General features: G+C 48.6%; 1 protein-coding gene across 3 annotated transcripts in view; it reads left to right on the top strand.

The window, feature by feature from the left end:
* Positions 1 to 7,256, top strand: part of SYNE3 (spectrin repeat containing nuclear envelope family member 3) — a 95,446-nt gene extending 88,190 nt beyond the window's left edge. For 2 of the 3 annotated variants that reach the window (XM_022576171.3, XM_022576172.3), the window contains exon 18: positions 7 to 7,255. In XM_022576171.3, coding sequence (XP_022431879.2) covers positions 7 to 207 — 201 coding nt within the window. In that variant the 3' untranslated portion in view covers positions 208 to 7,255. Of the gene's footprint in view, positions 1 to 6 lie in introns of all 3 variants that reach the window. The other variant, XM_022576167.3, reaches the window with a different exon arrangement.
* The last annotated feature ends 7,111 nt before the right edge of the window (positions 7,257 to 14,367 follow it).

Raw genomic sequence — 14,367 nt, 5'->3', positions numbered from 1 at the left:
CTGCAGGCCCAGCGGTGGCGAGGGCTCGGCTCCCTCTGCCGGAAGGTGTGCTGCGTGGCGCTCCCCCTGCAGCTGCTGCTGCTGCTCTGCCTGCTGCTGCTCTTCCTGCTTCCCGTCAGGGAGGCGGACCGCAGCTGCACGCTGGCCAACAACTTTGCCCGCTCCTTCACGCTCACGCTCCGCTACGACGGCCCCCCGCCCACCTAGCCCCCTGGCAGCGCTCCGGGGACTTCCTTCTCCAAACTTCCATGTGCCCCAGCCTCCTCCAGAAGATGCTGGGGAAACTGGAAACAGGGGCAGGCCAGAGCCTGCCGGGCTGCATCCATGTAAATACTGTATTGATGTTCCCAGAGCGAAATTACCTTTTATACAGTGTTGTCTTCGTCTAAACTAAACATGTTCTATGTGGGACTAGGGAATAATGCATAGCGTTTTTATATGCTCTCTATGTAAATGCTCAGTATGTATGATTTCATATATGACCTCTATTTGTCTTTGGGAAAATTCCCAGCAGTATTCTTGTCCAGTTCGGGATCTTGTGGCATTTTGGCCTTGGTCTGCAGTCAGGCCTGGAAAGCAGGAACAATAACAGGTCGCTTTTATGGCCACCTCCTATCCAGAAGCCAAGCCCTACACCCAGATGTTCATGAAGAGGACTCTGAGCTGTCAGCACAGAAGAACAGCCCTGGCCCTCATTCAGAGCCCAGTGACTCTTGCTTTAGGTACAGTGAGAACAACCATGCTTGTCTATTTTTTAGAATGACAGCAGATTAGATGCTGTGGATTAGAAGCAGAAAGGGTGCCGATCCCCGGCAGGCTCAATGGCAACAATGAAAAGTGACAAGTGATAGAGTGAAATTAAGGGAGGAAAAGAAGAACTGCAAAGAGCAGACCCAGAACTAACAAAGCACAGCAGAGGGCTTCCCTGGTGGTGCGGTGGTTGGGAGTCCGCCTGCCGATGCAGGGGACGCGGGTTCGTGCCCCGGTCCGGGAAGATCCCACGTGCCGCGGAGCGGCTGGGCCCGTGAGCCATGGCCGCTGAGCCTGTGCGTCCGGAGCCTGTGCTCCGCGACGGGAGAGGCCACAACAGTGAGAGGCCCGCGTACCGCAAAAAAAAGAAAAAGAAAGAAAAAGAAAGCACAGCAGAATGGGGACCTCAAGGAGCCCGAAGAGCCCAGACCAGTGATGAAGGTCCGTGGTCAGGACAGTGCGTCTTCAGGGAATGGTTAGATCATGCCACGTGTTCTCTGCTCTGTTCAGGGAGAAAGTGAAGGAGAGGAAGCTGACTGTTAAGCTTCCCATGCAGAACGATGAGCACACTCTGTGCGTAGCACCCACCTGACAGTGCCGGGGAAGATGTGTTACCGCTGTTGCTCTTAAGCTGGGTTTTCATCATCTATGGCTCAGGCTGAAGGGACAGAGGGGAGCATCTGCCACGCCAGGGGCCAGAGATCGAGGGTCCAAGGTAGAGAGTGGAGGTCCGCCGTGGAGCTCAGCCTGTCTGAAGGGCTCTCCCTCCTCCTCCCAGAAGGGACTTTGGAGAGAGGTGGGTCCTGTGTCCCACACATGTGCCCACAAGGGACCCAGGGGCCAGGCGCCCCACCAGGCCCCCTCTGCAGGGGCTTGGCAATCGGGCCCATGAACCACCTGGGGCCTGAGGCTGGAAATACATCCCTTCCTCCCCGAGGAATTCTGGAATGGTTCCTAAGTGCTTCATAACTGGATCATATTTTCCCTAAATCAACACAAAATTTTCCTTTTTAAAAAATGCTTAGTTCCCACTCTTTACAAATTGATTTTGTCTGTTCAGCTACGCATAGGAGACCAAGAAGGGATTCCTCAGGCCTTTGAAATCACAGTGTTATAGACCAAGAAAGACCTTTAAACAGAGGGGAAACCGAAGACCCAAGAGGGTCCAGACCCCCAGCATGTGCCGCTGCCCCCTGCTCTCTGGAGCACACGGACCCGTCCTTTCCAGCGCAAGCCCGGCCTCAGCACAGCTCTCAGCGCAGGGACCCCAGCGTCCCTGTAACTAGAAAGAGCTGGACGTCCACAGGGCGGGAAAACAGCGTCACCAAGAAGGGCTCTCAGCACTGACTCAGAAAGCACACTTTTCTCCAGATATTTAGAAACCAAGCCACAAAGCCGTTCTCCACAGGAGATCGCTTTACTGGAAAATCTGGGGCTGTGTGAACCAAGACCTCAGGCCCAGGCAGCTGAGCCCAGATGCCCACTGGGTTGCATTGGTCCAGCCCAAGAAGGTCAGCGCTGTGGCCAGGGCCTTTGAACATCTCCTCTCCCACTCTCCCACTTCACAGCGAGCAGGCAGTGGCCCAGAGAGGGGAAGCAGCTTACCCACAGCCACACAGCAAGAGGTGGCCAAGGCCAGAGCTGAGCCTGGTCACCGCTACCCCCAGGCGGCGCCCTGCTCGCAGTCGCCCCATCCCCCCACCCCCATCCGTAACTTCAGAAAGAAAAAGCTCGAAGGATGTGAACACAGTTGTGTCCTGCGTGTGGGCTCGGGGGAGAGGTGTAATGTGTGGGCTGCTGGGTGGGAGTGTCTGCATATATTTTTTAAACTTTGACAGTGATGCCATAGAGCTTGTTTGCATAACTTTTTTTGAAAAAGAGAATTGATATTTTCATTACTCTCATATCAATGCGGGGCCGATATGACATAACCATCATTTACTGGTGCTTTTCAAGTGTCGTCTCTTGCTTAAAGTGGATGCTAACAACTGTGATTTTTATGACTTTCTAGCTTCCTGAGCACCAACCTCAAAGAGCTTTAACGCGCCTTTTTAGAAGGGTGCCGCAGTGGGACCTTCGTGTGTTTATTTTTCCTCTGTCCCCCAGAGTGAGAGAGATGGTAAGAAGTGTGAACATCACTGCCCAGCCCAGGGGTGTGTGCGTGCGTGTATGTGTGTGTGAGAGAGAGAGACGGAGACAGAGAGAGAGAGGAGAGAGACAGAGGAAGGGGGAGGGGGAGGGGAGGAGGAAAAGAGAAACACAGGTGAGCCTGATCAAAGCTGCTGTCACCCTCCTTAGCTGTCTCGCCTGATGAGGGACACCCCTCCCCCAGGGTGGCCACGTCTGGGGCAGTGGGGAGATGGGGAGAGGTCCCTGCTAGCTCTGTGGATCCCAAGATGCCAGCAACTTCCTTTGAAGTCTGTTACCTGAGTGTCTCTCACTGGTGGCAGTACAGTGACCCCCAGCAAGCCTCTTGTGTTCCCAGCCCAGTCGGGAATGCACCCTAATTCCCTCTCTCTTGGGAACTCAGCTAATGGCGTGGCGTCTCCCCCTGCTTCTCTCACCCCAGTAGGATTGCCACCTGTCTGGGTCAGCAACAGAGGAGAGGTGGTCGGGCCATGAGCTGTGAGCACAGGCCCAGCATTAAATACATGGGCGCTTCTTTTCAGGAGCTTTCGCAGAAGCCCCACCCAGACACGTCTGTCGACATCTCACTGGTCAGAACTGTCACATGGTTCCTCTGCATCTCTCAGGAGTCTGGAAACATCCTCCAACAAAATGGGCATCTCTTAGCGACAAGGAGGGGTAGAGTGGATTGGGGTGGCACTTAGGTGTCTCAGCCCCAGTCACCCTGACCCTCCGTGTCTTGGTCTCCTGCTCTGTCAGCAGAATTTGGGGGCGTTCATCATTGAGGGGTGAAAATGACCTTCCACCACTGCCCCCCACCTGCCTCCCCCGGTGACGGGGGTCCCTGAGTTTTTCAAGTCCCTCTCCCTCCCCACGGTGTCACAGCCATTCCCTCCACACGCAGGACACTTCTAGGTCCACCTCCTTGCAAGACTTGGGAACAGGTAAATAAACCAAAATAAATCAAGTGCCCCTCTTGGCCAGAGTGTGTGCAGGGGCAACCCTCCACGCGCCACCCGTCCTGGCCGTGTAGGCTCAGGGATAAGCTTTTTAACACTTGTGTGTCTGTATCCAGCCTAGGAAATTTGTAGTTGCTTTAATTTCTTCTGGAACATGAGTTACTCCTGGGTGCAAATCCTGGAAAGAGAGGCTCTCTTGAGCGTTGCCAGGCTGCCCCCCTTCCCCCCATTTTCCAGCAAACCGCTGAGGCCTGGAAAGGGAACGTGGGAGGACACAGCCACAGGTGGCTCCCAGCGTCCGACTGGCGGAGCCTCCAGCAGAGGAGCAGATTCAAAGGATTTAAATCGTCATTTCTCCCTCGGTTTCAATTACAAGAGAAAGGCCTTCTATTCGTCAAAGTAAGCAAAAGGGGGAATTCATTTTTAAAAAGAAATTAAAAAGACAGAAGCTCATGGTTTAAAAACAGATCTCAAATCAGAGCACCCAGAGCCTGAAAGAACAGTCAGCCAATTCAGCATCCTCCAGTGCCTGCCTTTTGGTTGTCATGGTAATGTGACAGCTGCTTACAGGTTGGTACCCAACCAGCTTGTTCAGTCAGGGGACAGTAATCATACAGAGGAAGCTCAGTTTCCCCAAGGGTCCCAGGCTTCCTTTCAGGAACGCTTACTTCCTAGCTCAGCCACCAGAGCACAGGGTGGCAGCCCCTCTTCCTATTCTGACGGAAATGGGAGGGAAGAAACGAACTGAGGACCTGCAAGATGGCCCTGACTCCTTCCAAAACCCTCACCATGGAGTCATGGTCTTGTTTTTAGATGCTGAAACCAGAGCACAGAGAGGGTTAGCAACCTGCCTTAAAGCAACCAGCTTGTGAGTGAGTGGTTGATTTGGGACTTGTGCCCCGGGGTGATGGGCTCCAGGCCTCTCCGTGGAACTTCAGCCTCAGCTACTTTTCTTTCCTTGGCAGGCCTGGGCCACTGCTACTTTGGCAGCCGGTTAGCTAGTTGAGGGTAATGTTCCAGAGGAGGGGTTGCAGGGCTTCCTTCTGATGCCCACTGCCCCAGAGAGCTGACAGGGTGATGTGCTGGGGGACAGAGACTGGGTGCTTACCATCCCCTGGAAAAGCAGAAATAGACCTCCTCTTGCAGGACAGCTGGAGGGCAGAGTTGGCTTTGGGATGTCGCTGCCTGTAGAACAGTTCTGACTCCTTCCACTGGAGAAAAAAAGAGGCATTTCTCTCCAGAGGCAGTGGCCTCGCATGTTCTAGAGTTTTATAGGCGAGGAAGAGGTGGACAGAGGAAGTTTTGTGTGAATGTGGTGTGTGTGTGTGTGTGTGTGTGTGTACACGTATATGTGCATGTGTGTGTATGTGTACTACGTGTTCATCTCCACCCAGAAGCACAGCTACGCAGCCCTTGTTTCCAGCCCTGGGCTTCCGGGCAACAGATACCACTAGCCTGTGGTCTCTGGGAACCTCAGGGTGACCGTGCTGGACCCAGGATGTTTCCCCAGGTTCCAGCATTTTATGCCTCTTATGGAAGCAACTGGTTGTTCCCCCTGCTGTTCTCCACACAAAGGGAAGGTCAGCTGACCCCCTGAGACCTCTGCCATCTGGAAACTCCCTCAGGCTGGTTTGGAAAACGATGCCCTCTCTTTTGCTCTGGCTAACATACAACCTGCTCTTAGAGGAGGACTTAGCTAAGTGGGCCCTAATTTGCCCATTTCTCTCTTGCTCTGTGTGTCTGTCTGTGTGTTTTAGAAACCAGGGACGTTCAAAGATGCTAAAAACCCAGGAAATGATCATTTAACAGCTTGTAGATAAATATATCTTGGTTTCTGTCCATTTTTCTGCTCTCAACCACTGTTTCTTAAAACATTTATGATCTAAGTATATGTGAACGTGCAGTTACTAGCTCTACATTCTCTTTTCATTTATGTTTGATGGTGTAGGACTCCACTGAGGAAGTGTCAGCTTTTATTCTTTTCACTTGCTTATTTATATTCATGCATGTTTTCTTTTAGAAAATGTTTAAGGCAAGATTTGAATGTATACATGGTCAACACAAGAATTGTGAGGGTAGAAATAACCTGTTTATTGATGTACACAATCTAGTTTTAACCAATAAATGGATTGGCTAGTTTTAAAAGATGCGTCTAGAATCAAGAAAGAGAGAGAGAGGGAGAGGGAGGAAGGGAGGGAGAGAGGAAGGAAGAAAGAAAGGAAGAAAGAAAGAAACTAGTGATGTTCATAGAATTTGTTGAGCACCTAAAGTACCAGAACCAGGAAAAATGGCAAGTTTCCAGTAGCAGCTTTGGAGGAATGACCACTTTCCCCTCCATTTCCAAAAGACCAGCCCTCTCACTCCAAAGCAGGTGAGCCTGGTAGATTGGTTAGTTTCTCTCGTCACCCCTCTAAAGGGAGGGCTCAGGAACCAGAGGGCACCACACCTCCTCAGAACCCCACCTGGAGGCATCACTGCCTCCCTGCAGTCTGTCTACCGTCAGTCAAGTCCACAGAGGCCAAGTCAGCCCGTCTTTGCTCTTGAAGACCTGGTGACACTAACCTAGTACTGACCAGCTAGCTATTCATGTTGGCTGGACTGGCTAGTTAATGCACGGTGAGCCAGGCGAGGGCATGGTGGAGTGTGTGTGTCTGTGTGTGTGTGTGTGTGTGTGTGTGTGTGTGTGTGTGTGTGTATGTTTGATGCTGTGTCCGTGGGCTTTGTTGTCAAAAGCAAACTAAATTTTTGTCATTGTTTAAAATGTTCTATTATGTAAACAGTAGACACAGGGACCATATCCACTCCCGTCATATTATTTGTGATTGTAAAACACACGTTTGCAGTAAGTTAAACTTTCTGGAAAGGCAAGCAGAGTGGGAGCAAATGACTGTCTTGGAACATGTGTGTATTATCTTGGTTCATATCAAGTCCAAAGCCGGCCAAGAGCCTCCCCTGCCTTCCCTGCTCGGGGGGGAGGGACTCTAGTTTCTTGTCAGTGCTGTGTTTTAAAGTCATGTGAAGTTTTCATCCCCTTTCTGTTGTTCAAGTTGGAAGCAGCCATGTTCTCAAAGATGGTTGGACGTTTTTGCTATTGCTTTATGTTTTCTAAAACGTATCTACTTTATGTTTGGAAATAAAAATCTCTATTTTGGCCTATGAAACATTGTGTGGTTTGGAAGTTCTTTTTCTGAGGTAAAAGGGTTTGTCTGAAGAGATTATAAGGAGAAAGATGCCATGTGGCTAAGGCCGACTCATTGTTAAATTCTGACTTCCGGGCAGAACGGAGGCCCGGTTTATTCAGGGGTTCAACTCAAGGCAATAGTGTCTCTCAATCCAGTGTGAGCGTCAAGTCACCTGGGAAGCATCTTCATAAATTTCGCCAGCATCGCCCCAGACCTCCTGGGTCACAGTCTCAGGGGTGAGGGCAGGCCAAACCTCGCATGTGGAAATTCCAAAATGCGTTCTGAGTAGAGAGATGGCCCCAGGCAGATCCAGGCTGCGGGGAGGTAACAGCAGGCCCGTCTCCCCAGATCAAAACCCCACTGTGATGGTTTGTTTAACAAACTGTTCTTAGGTTTGGGGATCTGGTTTCCCAACGGACAGTGCATTGGAAGCTGCAGAATCGGGGGAAGGGGAGTCCCGTGCCCACGTTCGAGGAAAGGTCTAAGAAACCAGCAAGCGAACCCAGTTAATGAAGGCTCCTAACTAGGGCCCTGGCTTGCCAAGAAAAGGAAAATTTAGGTCCAGAATCTGCTGACAAAGGCACGGATGTTTACTCTTCAGTCTAGAACACGTTCTGTGAGAAGGATTTAAAACAGAAAGGGTCTGCCTCTTGCGTAATTGATTCCCCAAGTTAAAAAAAACCTGCCATTGTTTTAATAATGCCTGTAATACTTTTTCTAATGTGTTATCTTAAGAAAACTTCCTCACCTTTTGGGAGGAGAGAGAGAAGGACACCTCAGGCGAGAAGTGTTGTGTCTGCAATCCCTTACTCCTAAAATGCTGGGATAAGGTAGAACAAGGTTCTAGACTCTGCCTCAGCCTAAGCGGCATCCAGAACTGTGAGTGAGAAAGACTTGGAACTTTCTAGATTCAGGGTCAAGTTCCACTGCACATGCCCTGGAGTTCGACATTGTTGAAATCACTAGCTGAGGGGTTTTTTTTCTTCATCTTAACACACCTTACTTTAAATTTATTTTTTCTTTTTTAAAAACTTTTTATTGAAATATAGTTGATTTACAATGTTGTGTTGGTTTCAGGTGTCTAGCAAAGAGATTCCATTATAATGCATACGTATATACACACACACACACACATATATTCTTTTTTAGATTCTTTTCCGTTGTAAGTTATTATAAGATACTGGGTATAGTTCCCTGTGCTGTACATCTGAGTTTTTGCCTTGGTGGAGCAGCTCTGCAGACAAAGATCAAAGGGTCAGACTGCAGCAAGAACAATGTTTGTTTGCTACAAGGAATTTACAGCTGGAAGAAGGGAGTCACCAGGCATCTCAGGACCATTGACTAAAGTCTCAGCGTAATACCACATGCCCTCAAAGAATCCTTGCAGTCAAATGGCCGGGGATACGGAGGCCCCTCCCTCCTAATTAGTTGTCCAAAAAAATAAAACATATCCTCTGAAGGAAGACAGAACTTTGCCTGCTGGGGTCCCTTGCCCCTTAGGTGAATATGGAATTGGTCATGGTGTAGCTGATTTTAAGCTTTAATTCGTGTAATGGAATAGTGTGCCGGGCATTGTCTATAGTAACTAAGCACGGTGTACCTGTTTATTTCTACAATGGAGACATCAAATCTTGGGTCAGAAACTTCAAGTGTTAAAACACTGACTCAGTGGGAAAACTAGATTCAGTCTCCTTCGTTTTAATTTCGCACCTTTGGGGGAAATCCAGCCCACTGTGGGGGAATCCAGCCCACTGTGAAAGTTATATTAAACACACATACGGTTTCTAAATCTTTACAGAACTCTCTCTCCTACTCCTGGCTGGGTGATTAACTCATTTTTATGACTATGGATTTTTTTTTTTTTTCACAATCAGGCATGCTATGGAAGTGATTATCTTACCTCTGTTTTCATCTGTGGCTTCCAAGCCCAGCCGTGACATGTTTAATAGGAGAGATTCATCATCTTTTGTGGAAACCCCTTGGTGGGAACGTTACTCAGCTACTTGGCCTTGGCCTTTTCTGTCACTGTCTCGCCAACCCTGGCTCCAGCCGCTCCTGCAGTGACCTTTCTCCACTCTGCTTCCCCTAGTCATGCATCAAGAGGGGCCACATGTTGGGGCTTCTATCGCTGGGATTTGGTATGGCCGTTGCCCTCTGGCATGCATCCTGGTCCCTGCTCCCGGCTTCCACTTGGTCTTCACTGTGGCTTCTGCTGTCAGTTTCTAACAGGAGGGCTCCTCTACCAATGGGCATCAAGGGAGATTGTTCCAAATTGTCCTGCCGCACAGCCCCTCTCACTTGGAGAGTGCATGGTTCCCGTCCTAGAGCATCTGCAAATAATGGAGGTCCTTCTGCTTTGGAATGAGGTGATGGGAAGACAAAAAGTAAACATTTTTAAAAAAGGAAGCCAAATGGAATTTGGTATCCTGGACTGCATCCTAGAACAGAGGACATTGGCCAAAAACCCGATGAAATGCAAATGAAGTCTGCAGCCCTGTTAATAAATCCGTGCCAGGGTTAATTTCTTGGTTTTGACAAATGTCCCATATGGTAACTTGAGATGTGAGCCTTAGAAGGGATCAGGTGGAGGGTGTATGGGAACTTTGTGCTATTTTTGCAATTTTCCTAAAATTACTCCAAAATAGATTTTATTTTTTAAAGTGTAGATTTTTATAGCCTTGGAAAAAAAAAAAAATGAGTGTTCGATTTTGCCCTTAACTTGCCCCCTTAACTTAACTTGCCCTTAACTTAAAATAGGGATGAATCTGTTCTAGGAGCAGGATTGGAGTCAGTCTGATCTATGTTTGGCTCCCAGCAACCGCATCTCCAAGATAATGGACCTTGAGAAAGTTCTTCAATCTTCCTGGATGATTCAAAGGGATGTGGTTGTGAGGATGAATGAGACGGTACTGTAGAGCTTGCACAGGGCTTGGCACAGAAAAAACACAACAGTGGGAGCTATCTATTCAACTCCCATCCCAGCGGCTTCCTCAGTCGTGCTAGGCAGGTTCAGAAGAAGTGTCTTGTTTTAGCCATCTGAACTTGGAGTTTCTAGAATACTTAATTTGATCCCAAAGTACTGCCTTGCAAGCACTGCTAGGGGTTTAGGGTGTCCCCTGTGGGCTCGCAAGTGTCTTGGGGATACTTGTTGGGGGAGATTCTAGAATCAGTCAGGGTTCAGTTGCAGACAACAGAATTCACTCTAACTAGTCTGAGAAAAGGATTTATTATGAGGTATTAGGTGGCTTACAAAATTGTTGGAAAAGATTGAAGCAGTAGGCTGTAGTCTGAGATTCCAGGAGTAACTCTGGCCCTACGGCCACTCTGCCTCGTCCATGAGGGAGAAAGGGGCCCTCACCATGGTAAGAAGCTGCCAGACCAGGAAACTGCCGAGTGAAGAGCCTCATTGTCTCTCATTGTCTCAGCAGCAAAACAAATACCTGATGTCAGGCTGTCTCCTTGGTGCTTCCCTTCCATCCTGAGAGCTGTGCAGGAGAATCTGAGTGGGTGAAATCTAGGTCACATTTGGAATTGGCAGCAAAGGAGTCAGGAAATATCATTTTAGCTTTACCCTTTCTGCATTACAGGAAGACATCTTGCAAGGAGTTTAATGAGTGATGAATGAGCAAAATCCATTCGATGCCCCGCAGTCCACCCCTCTGGAGACTTAATATCTGTGCACACTCCCATTTCCATATCTAAGCTTCCAAATAGAAACCACAGCACAAATAATAAGATCACATTCCATCTAATGGAGCTACCTCTGTACAAACAGGTGCATGCATAGCAACGTGTCACTAGTCAGCTTTTTTATTTCTACACTCTATCAGTTTTCTTCAGTTTCATTCACAGTCTTGGCTTGATGTCCTGAAGTCTGCAAATTAAATTAAAAGTTTAAGCACCCCCATCCCTGCCACCATGCCCACATGGTTCATGAGTGGGCACAGGGGTAGCTGGGGAAAGAGACTGTGTGACGTCCATGGGATGGACTGCCTTGTCCACCTATCAGGAACCTCTTCTGCATGGACAGACTTTTGGTGAAAGTTTCTAGATACCACCCACACTCTTACACCCGAGATCCACTCCTAAAGGGCTCCCCACAAATCTCTTCCTCAAGCCTCTTTGTTATCAATCCCTAATCTTATTCGTTTCAAGCCCTTGATCATCCTTAAGTCAAGTTAAGAATTAAGGAAAGAATATTTAAGGAAAGAATGTTATTGATCTCCTACCAAATATCAGGTATAAATGTGAACAAAACACTAACTTCCTGCCTTCCTGGAGCTTACTTTCTAGTACAGGCTGCTGCCCACCAATCCATGTAAATTTGTACTCCCAGCCACTTCTCCCAGGCAAAATGGACCACAAAAAAGGTGCAGCTGAAACGTGTGTGGGGCTCTCCCTTCCCCACTCTCTTTCATCACCAGCCTTCAGCAGGGTTATAATCCTATAGAACTATACTTCTGGCTGGTTCTATCATATCTTCCAAGGCCAAACTCTTTACTCCAAAGATAACTGGTCATACGGGCCTGCAGGTGAGGCCATAGGGGTGTGGGTTGAGGGAGAGAGGGCTGTGCAGGTGTAGGTGCCCTGGGGTGTGAATCACATGTGCATTAGGCTCATAGGGGGACCAAATTGGACAGTGGGCAAGGACTCTGGGCCTGGGCACTCATCCAGCAACTGGGCAGTGGCATTGGGATCAGACGTTGTGTGATGGATAGGTGGGACAAGCAGCTGGTGGGCTCTTGACCCCTTGAGCACTGCCTCGCCATGGAATTCCTCTCCATTGACTCATCTTGTGCTGCTGAGATGCAGCCCCTCCTCTGAAAACACTCCATGATAGAGTCCCCTACACCAGGGGCCTGACCTCCCAATTCCAGAAGCCAATTTGTGACCATTGTTTTGCACCTTCTCACACAACGCCCAGCCATGTTCTTTGTTCCCTGTTCCCGTCTCTCTTCCACTGGCTCTGACCCTGTTGTCTTTGGTCCAGTTTCTGGTTCCATAAATTCAGATTCGTCTATTCTGATGCTTCTATCCTCCAAAACAAGGGCTAGCCTGCAAGTCAATTTCGGTTAATGATTTTTACATTTTTAAATGGTTATCTGTTTAAATGGTTATGTAAGTACCTACATAATATCTTCAAGTGTGTCTCTTAGCCTGTTAAAGTCTAAAATATTTCCCATTTGGCAATTTAGAGAAGCATTTGTCAACTCACGCTTATGGTATTGCTTGCACAATTTCCCGCCCAGCCACTCCTCGTATCTGAGCTGTTCACACCTGCCAATCCCACCCAGGTCCTTCTGTAAGACCAGCTCCCTGGCAGGCTGGCCCTGACCCCCCTGAAGGGGATCAGGGAGAAAGCACATTGAATCGGGCATCAGGAGAAATTGCTTCCAGCCCCGGCGATGGCCACCAACTTGCTTTGTGATTCTTGGCAACTCAAGTTGCCTCTCTGCTCCTCGGATCCCCTCCCTGTCAAGTGGAGATTTGGGTGTGAATGATTCTGGAGATCGCCCATGGCAACCTCTTCAAACCATCCTTCACATCATCACAAGGAACACGCGGAGAGAACAAGGCACCAGGCAGAGTCCAGAACCTCTGGATGGAGCCCACGATTCATCCTTCATGCCGGGGCCGTGGATGATGAGCCACGCAGGCACACATGTACACACACACACACACACACACACACCCTTGATACATGCACGCACTTGCACATACACGCCACACACACCTGCAGGCAGCATACACATACCACACACGCGCCAAACACATGCCTTGATGCACACATACACTCACACCACAAACAGACACACACAGATGCAGACACACACCACGCACAGAGGTACACACCACACCAACAGATGCACAGACCCACGTGGACACACGTGGCTTTTCATGGGTCGTTCAAGTGGGAACCCCACTGCAGTTCTGGGGCACATCCCTGGGGGGAGCCCTCCTTGACTCTCAGCCCAATTAAGTCAGCTCTTCAAGAAACCAGAAAATTAAAATTGGGGCCATTTCTCTGTTCCGGATATTGTGCATAATTTGAGGATTACTCTGGGCAAGGAAAGGAGAATGAATGGACTTCTGTCTCTTTTTTAAAAAACTGGGCTTGAAAAGAAAAACACTGCTGTGTGGGTTAAGGAGCGTTTTGGTGGGCGAGGTCCGGAGGGTTGGGTCCGGGAGCAATCAGAGCCGTGAGCACCCACCAGCTTGCCTGCTGGGGTCGGGGAGGGGGTCAGAAACGCAGGGGCTATAAAGAAAGAGATTGCATTTAATTAAAGAAACATCTTACAATCATGATTTTGCTGAAAGGTATGTCCAACCCCGACCAAGGGCTCAAGGGGCCAAACACAAAACGTGTAGTCAGGTTGCTAGAAAACCTCCCACAAGTTATATTTTAACCCGTGTCAAAACTCCAACTGACGCAGGAGTTGGGAAAGTGAGGGAGGGAGGCCTTTATTTGATGGGTCACGCATACCAGGCTTAATAAAATGAAATAGTCACATTTTGCTTGACACCTTTACACACATTATTTGGTTCTTCCAAAAGACGTCAAAGGTATTATTGTGTCTAACCCCGAAGACTATTTATTGGGTGTAGAAGAAAGAACAAGACCTTAAGGTTAATAGGGCAGAACTGGAGGATCTTGGACAAAATCTCTTAGCCCAGAGGTATCTGATAGGTTACTTGAATGACTGCCCAAAGCACTGTGTTAAGAAGGGCTCTGAGGGTGTAATTAAACAAAGACCTCCAAGATCTCATGGGGGGGGGTGAGGGGGGTTGGTTATGGGAGGGGATGGGGGGACTCGCATTTGCATTCTTTTCTTAAGTCTTAGTTTCTTTACCTGTAAAAGTGAAGGGATTGCCCTCAATCTGGCCTCATAAACTCACGTGCATGCAGAATCCAGACAGGAAGCCCAAGTGAGAGACTAAACAAAGTGTAAAAGATATCGTGAAGGAAGGTTTTGGGGACGCTGTCCAGTTGTTGTCATGTGGGTATGCAAGCTTTGGGTCCCTGTGTCTGACAGTTTCGAGATCATTCAAGATTTCAGATTTTAATGTGTAAAAAGAAATACAATTTTTAAGTGGCAATTAATCTGAATACTTAAAAAATACCTGTGCAAACTGTGTGTGTGTGTGTGTGTGTGTCTTTCATCTGGATGTGGCCCCAAGACTTCACTTTGCATCCTTTGGTCTAAATAGTCCCAAAGATTCCTTTTAGTTCAAAACTTCTAAAAGTTTGTGTGGAATGCAGATCCACAGACCATGTGCATGTGATACATTTCTCAGTGGACCCATTGTTCTAAACCTGGTCCCTCATCCACTTGCCCTGAGATCAATTT

The sequence above is a fragment of the Delphinapterus leucas genome, chromosome 2 (assembly GCF_059928025.1).
Source record: "Delphinapterus leucas isolate spDelLeu-1000000601 "Yukka" chromosome 2, BTC_Dleu_Yukka2, whole genome shotgun sequence".
Classification (NCBI taxonomy): domain Eukaryota; kingdom Metazoa; phylum Chordata; class Mammalia; order Artiodactyla; family Monodontidae; genus Delphinapterus; species Delphinapterus leucas.
The sequence above is the reverse complement of the archived record's forward strand: the minus strand, read 5'-3'. Positions and strand labels throughout refer to the sequence as shown.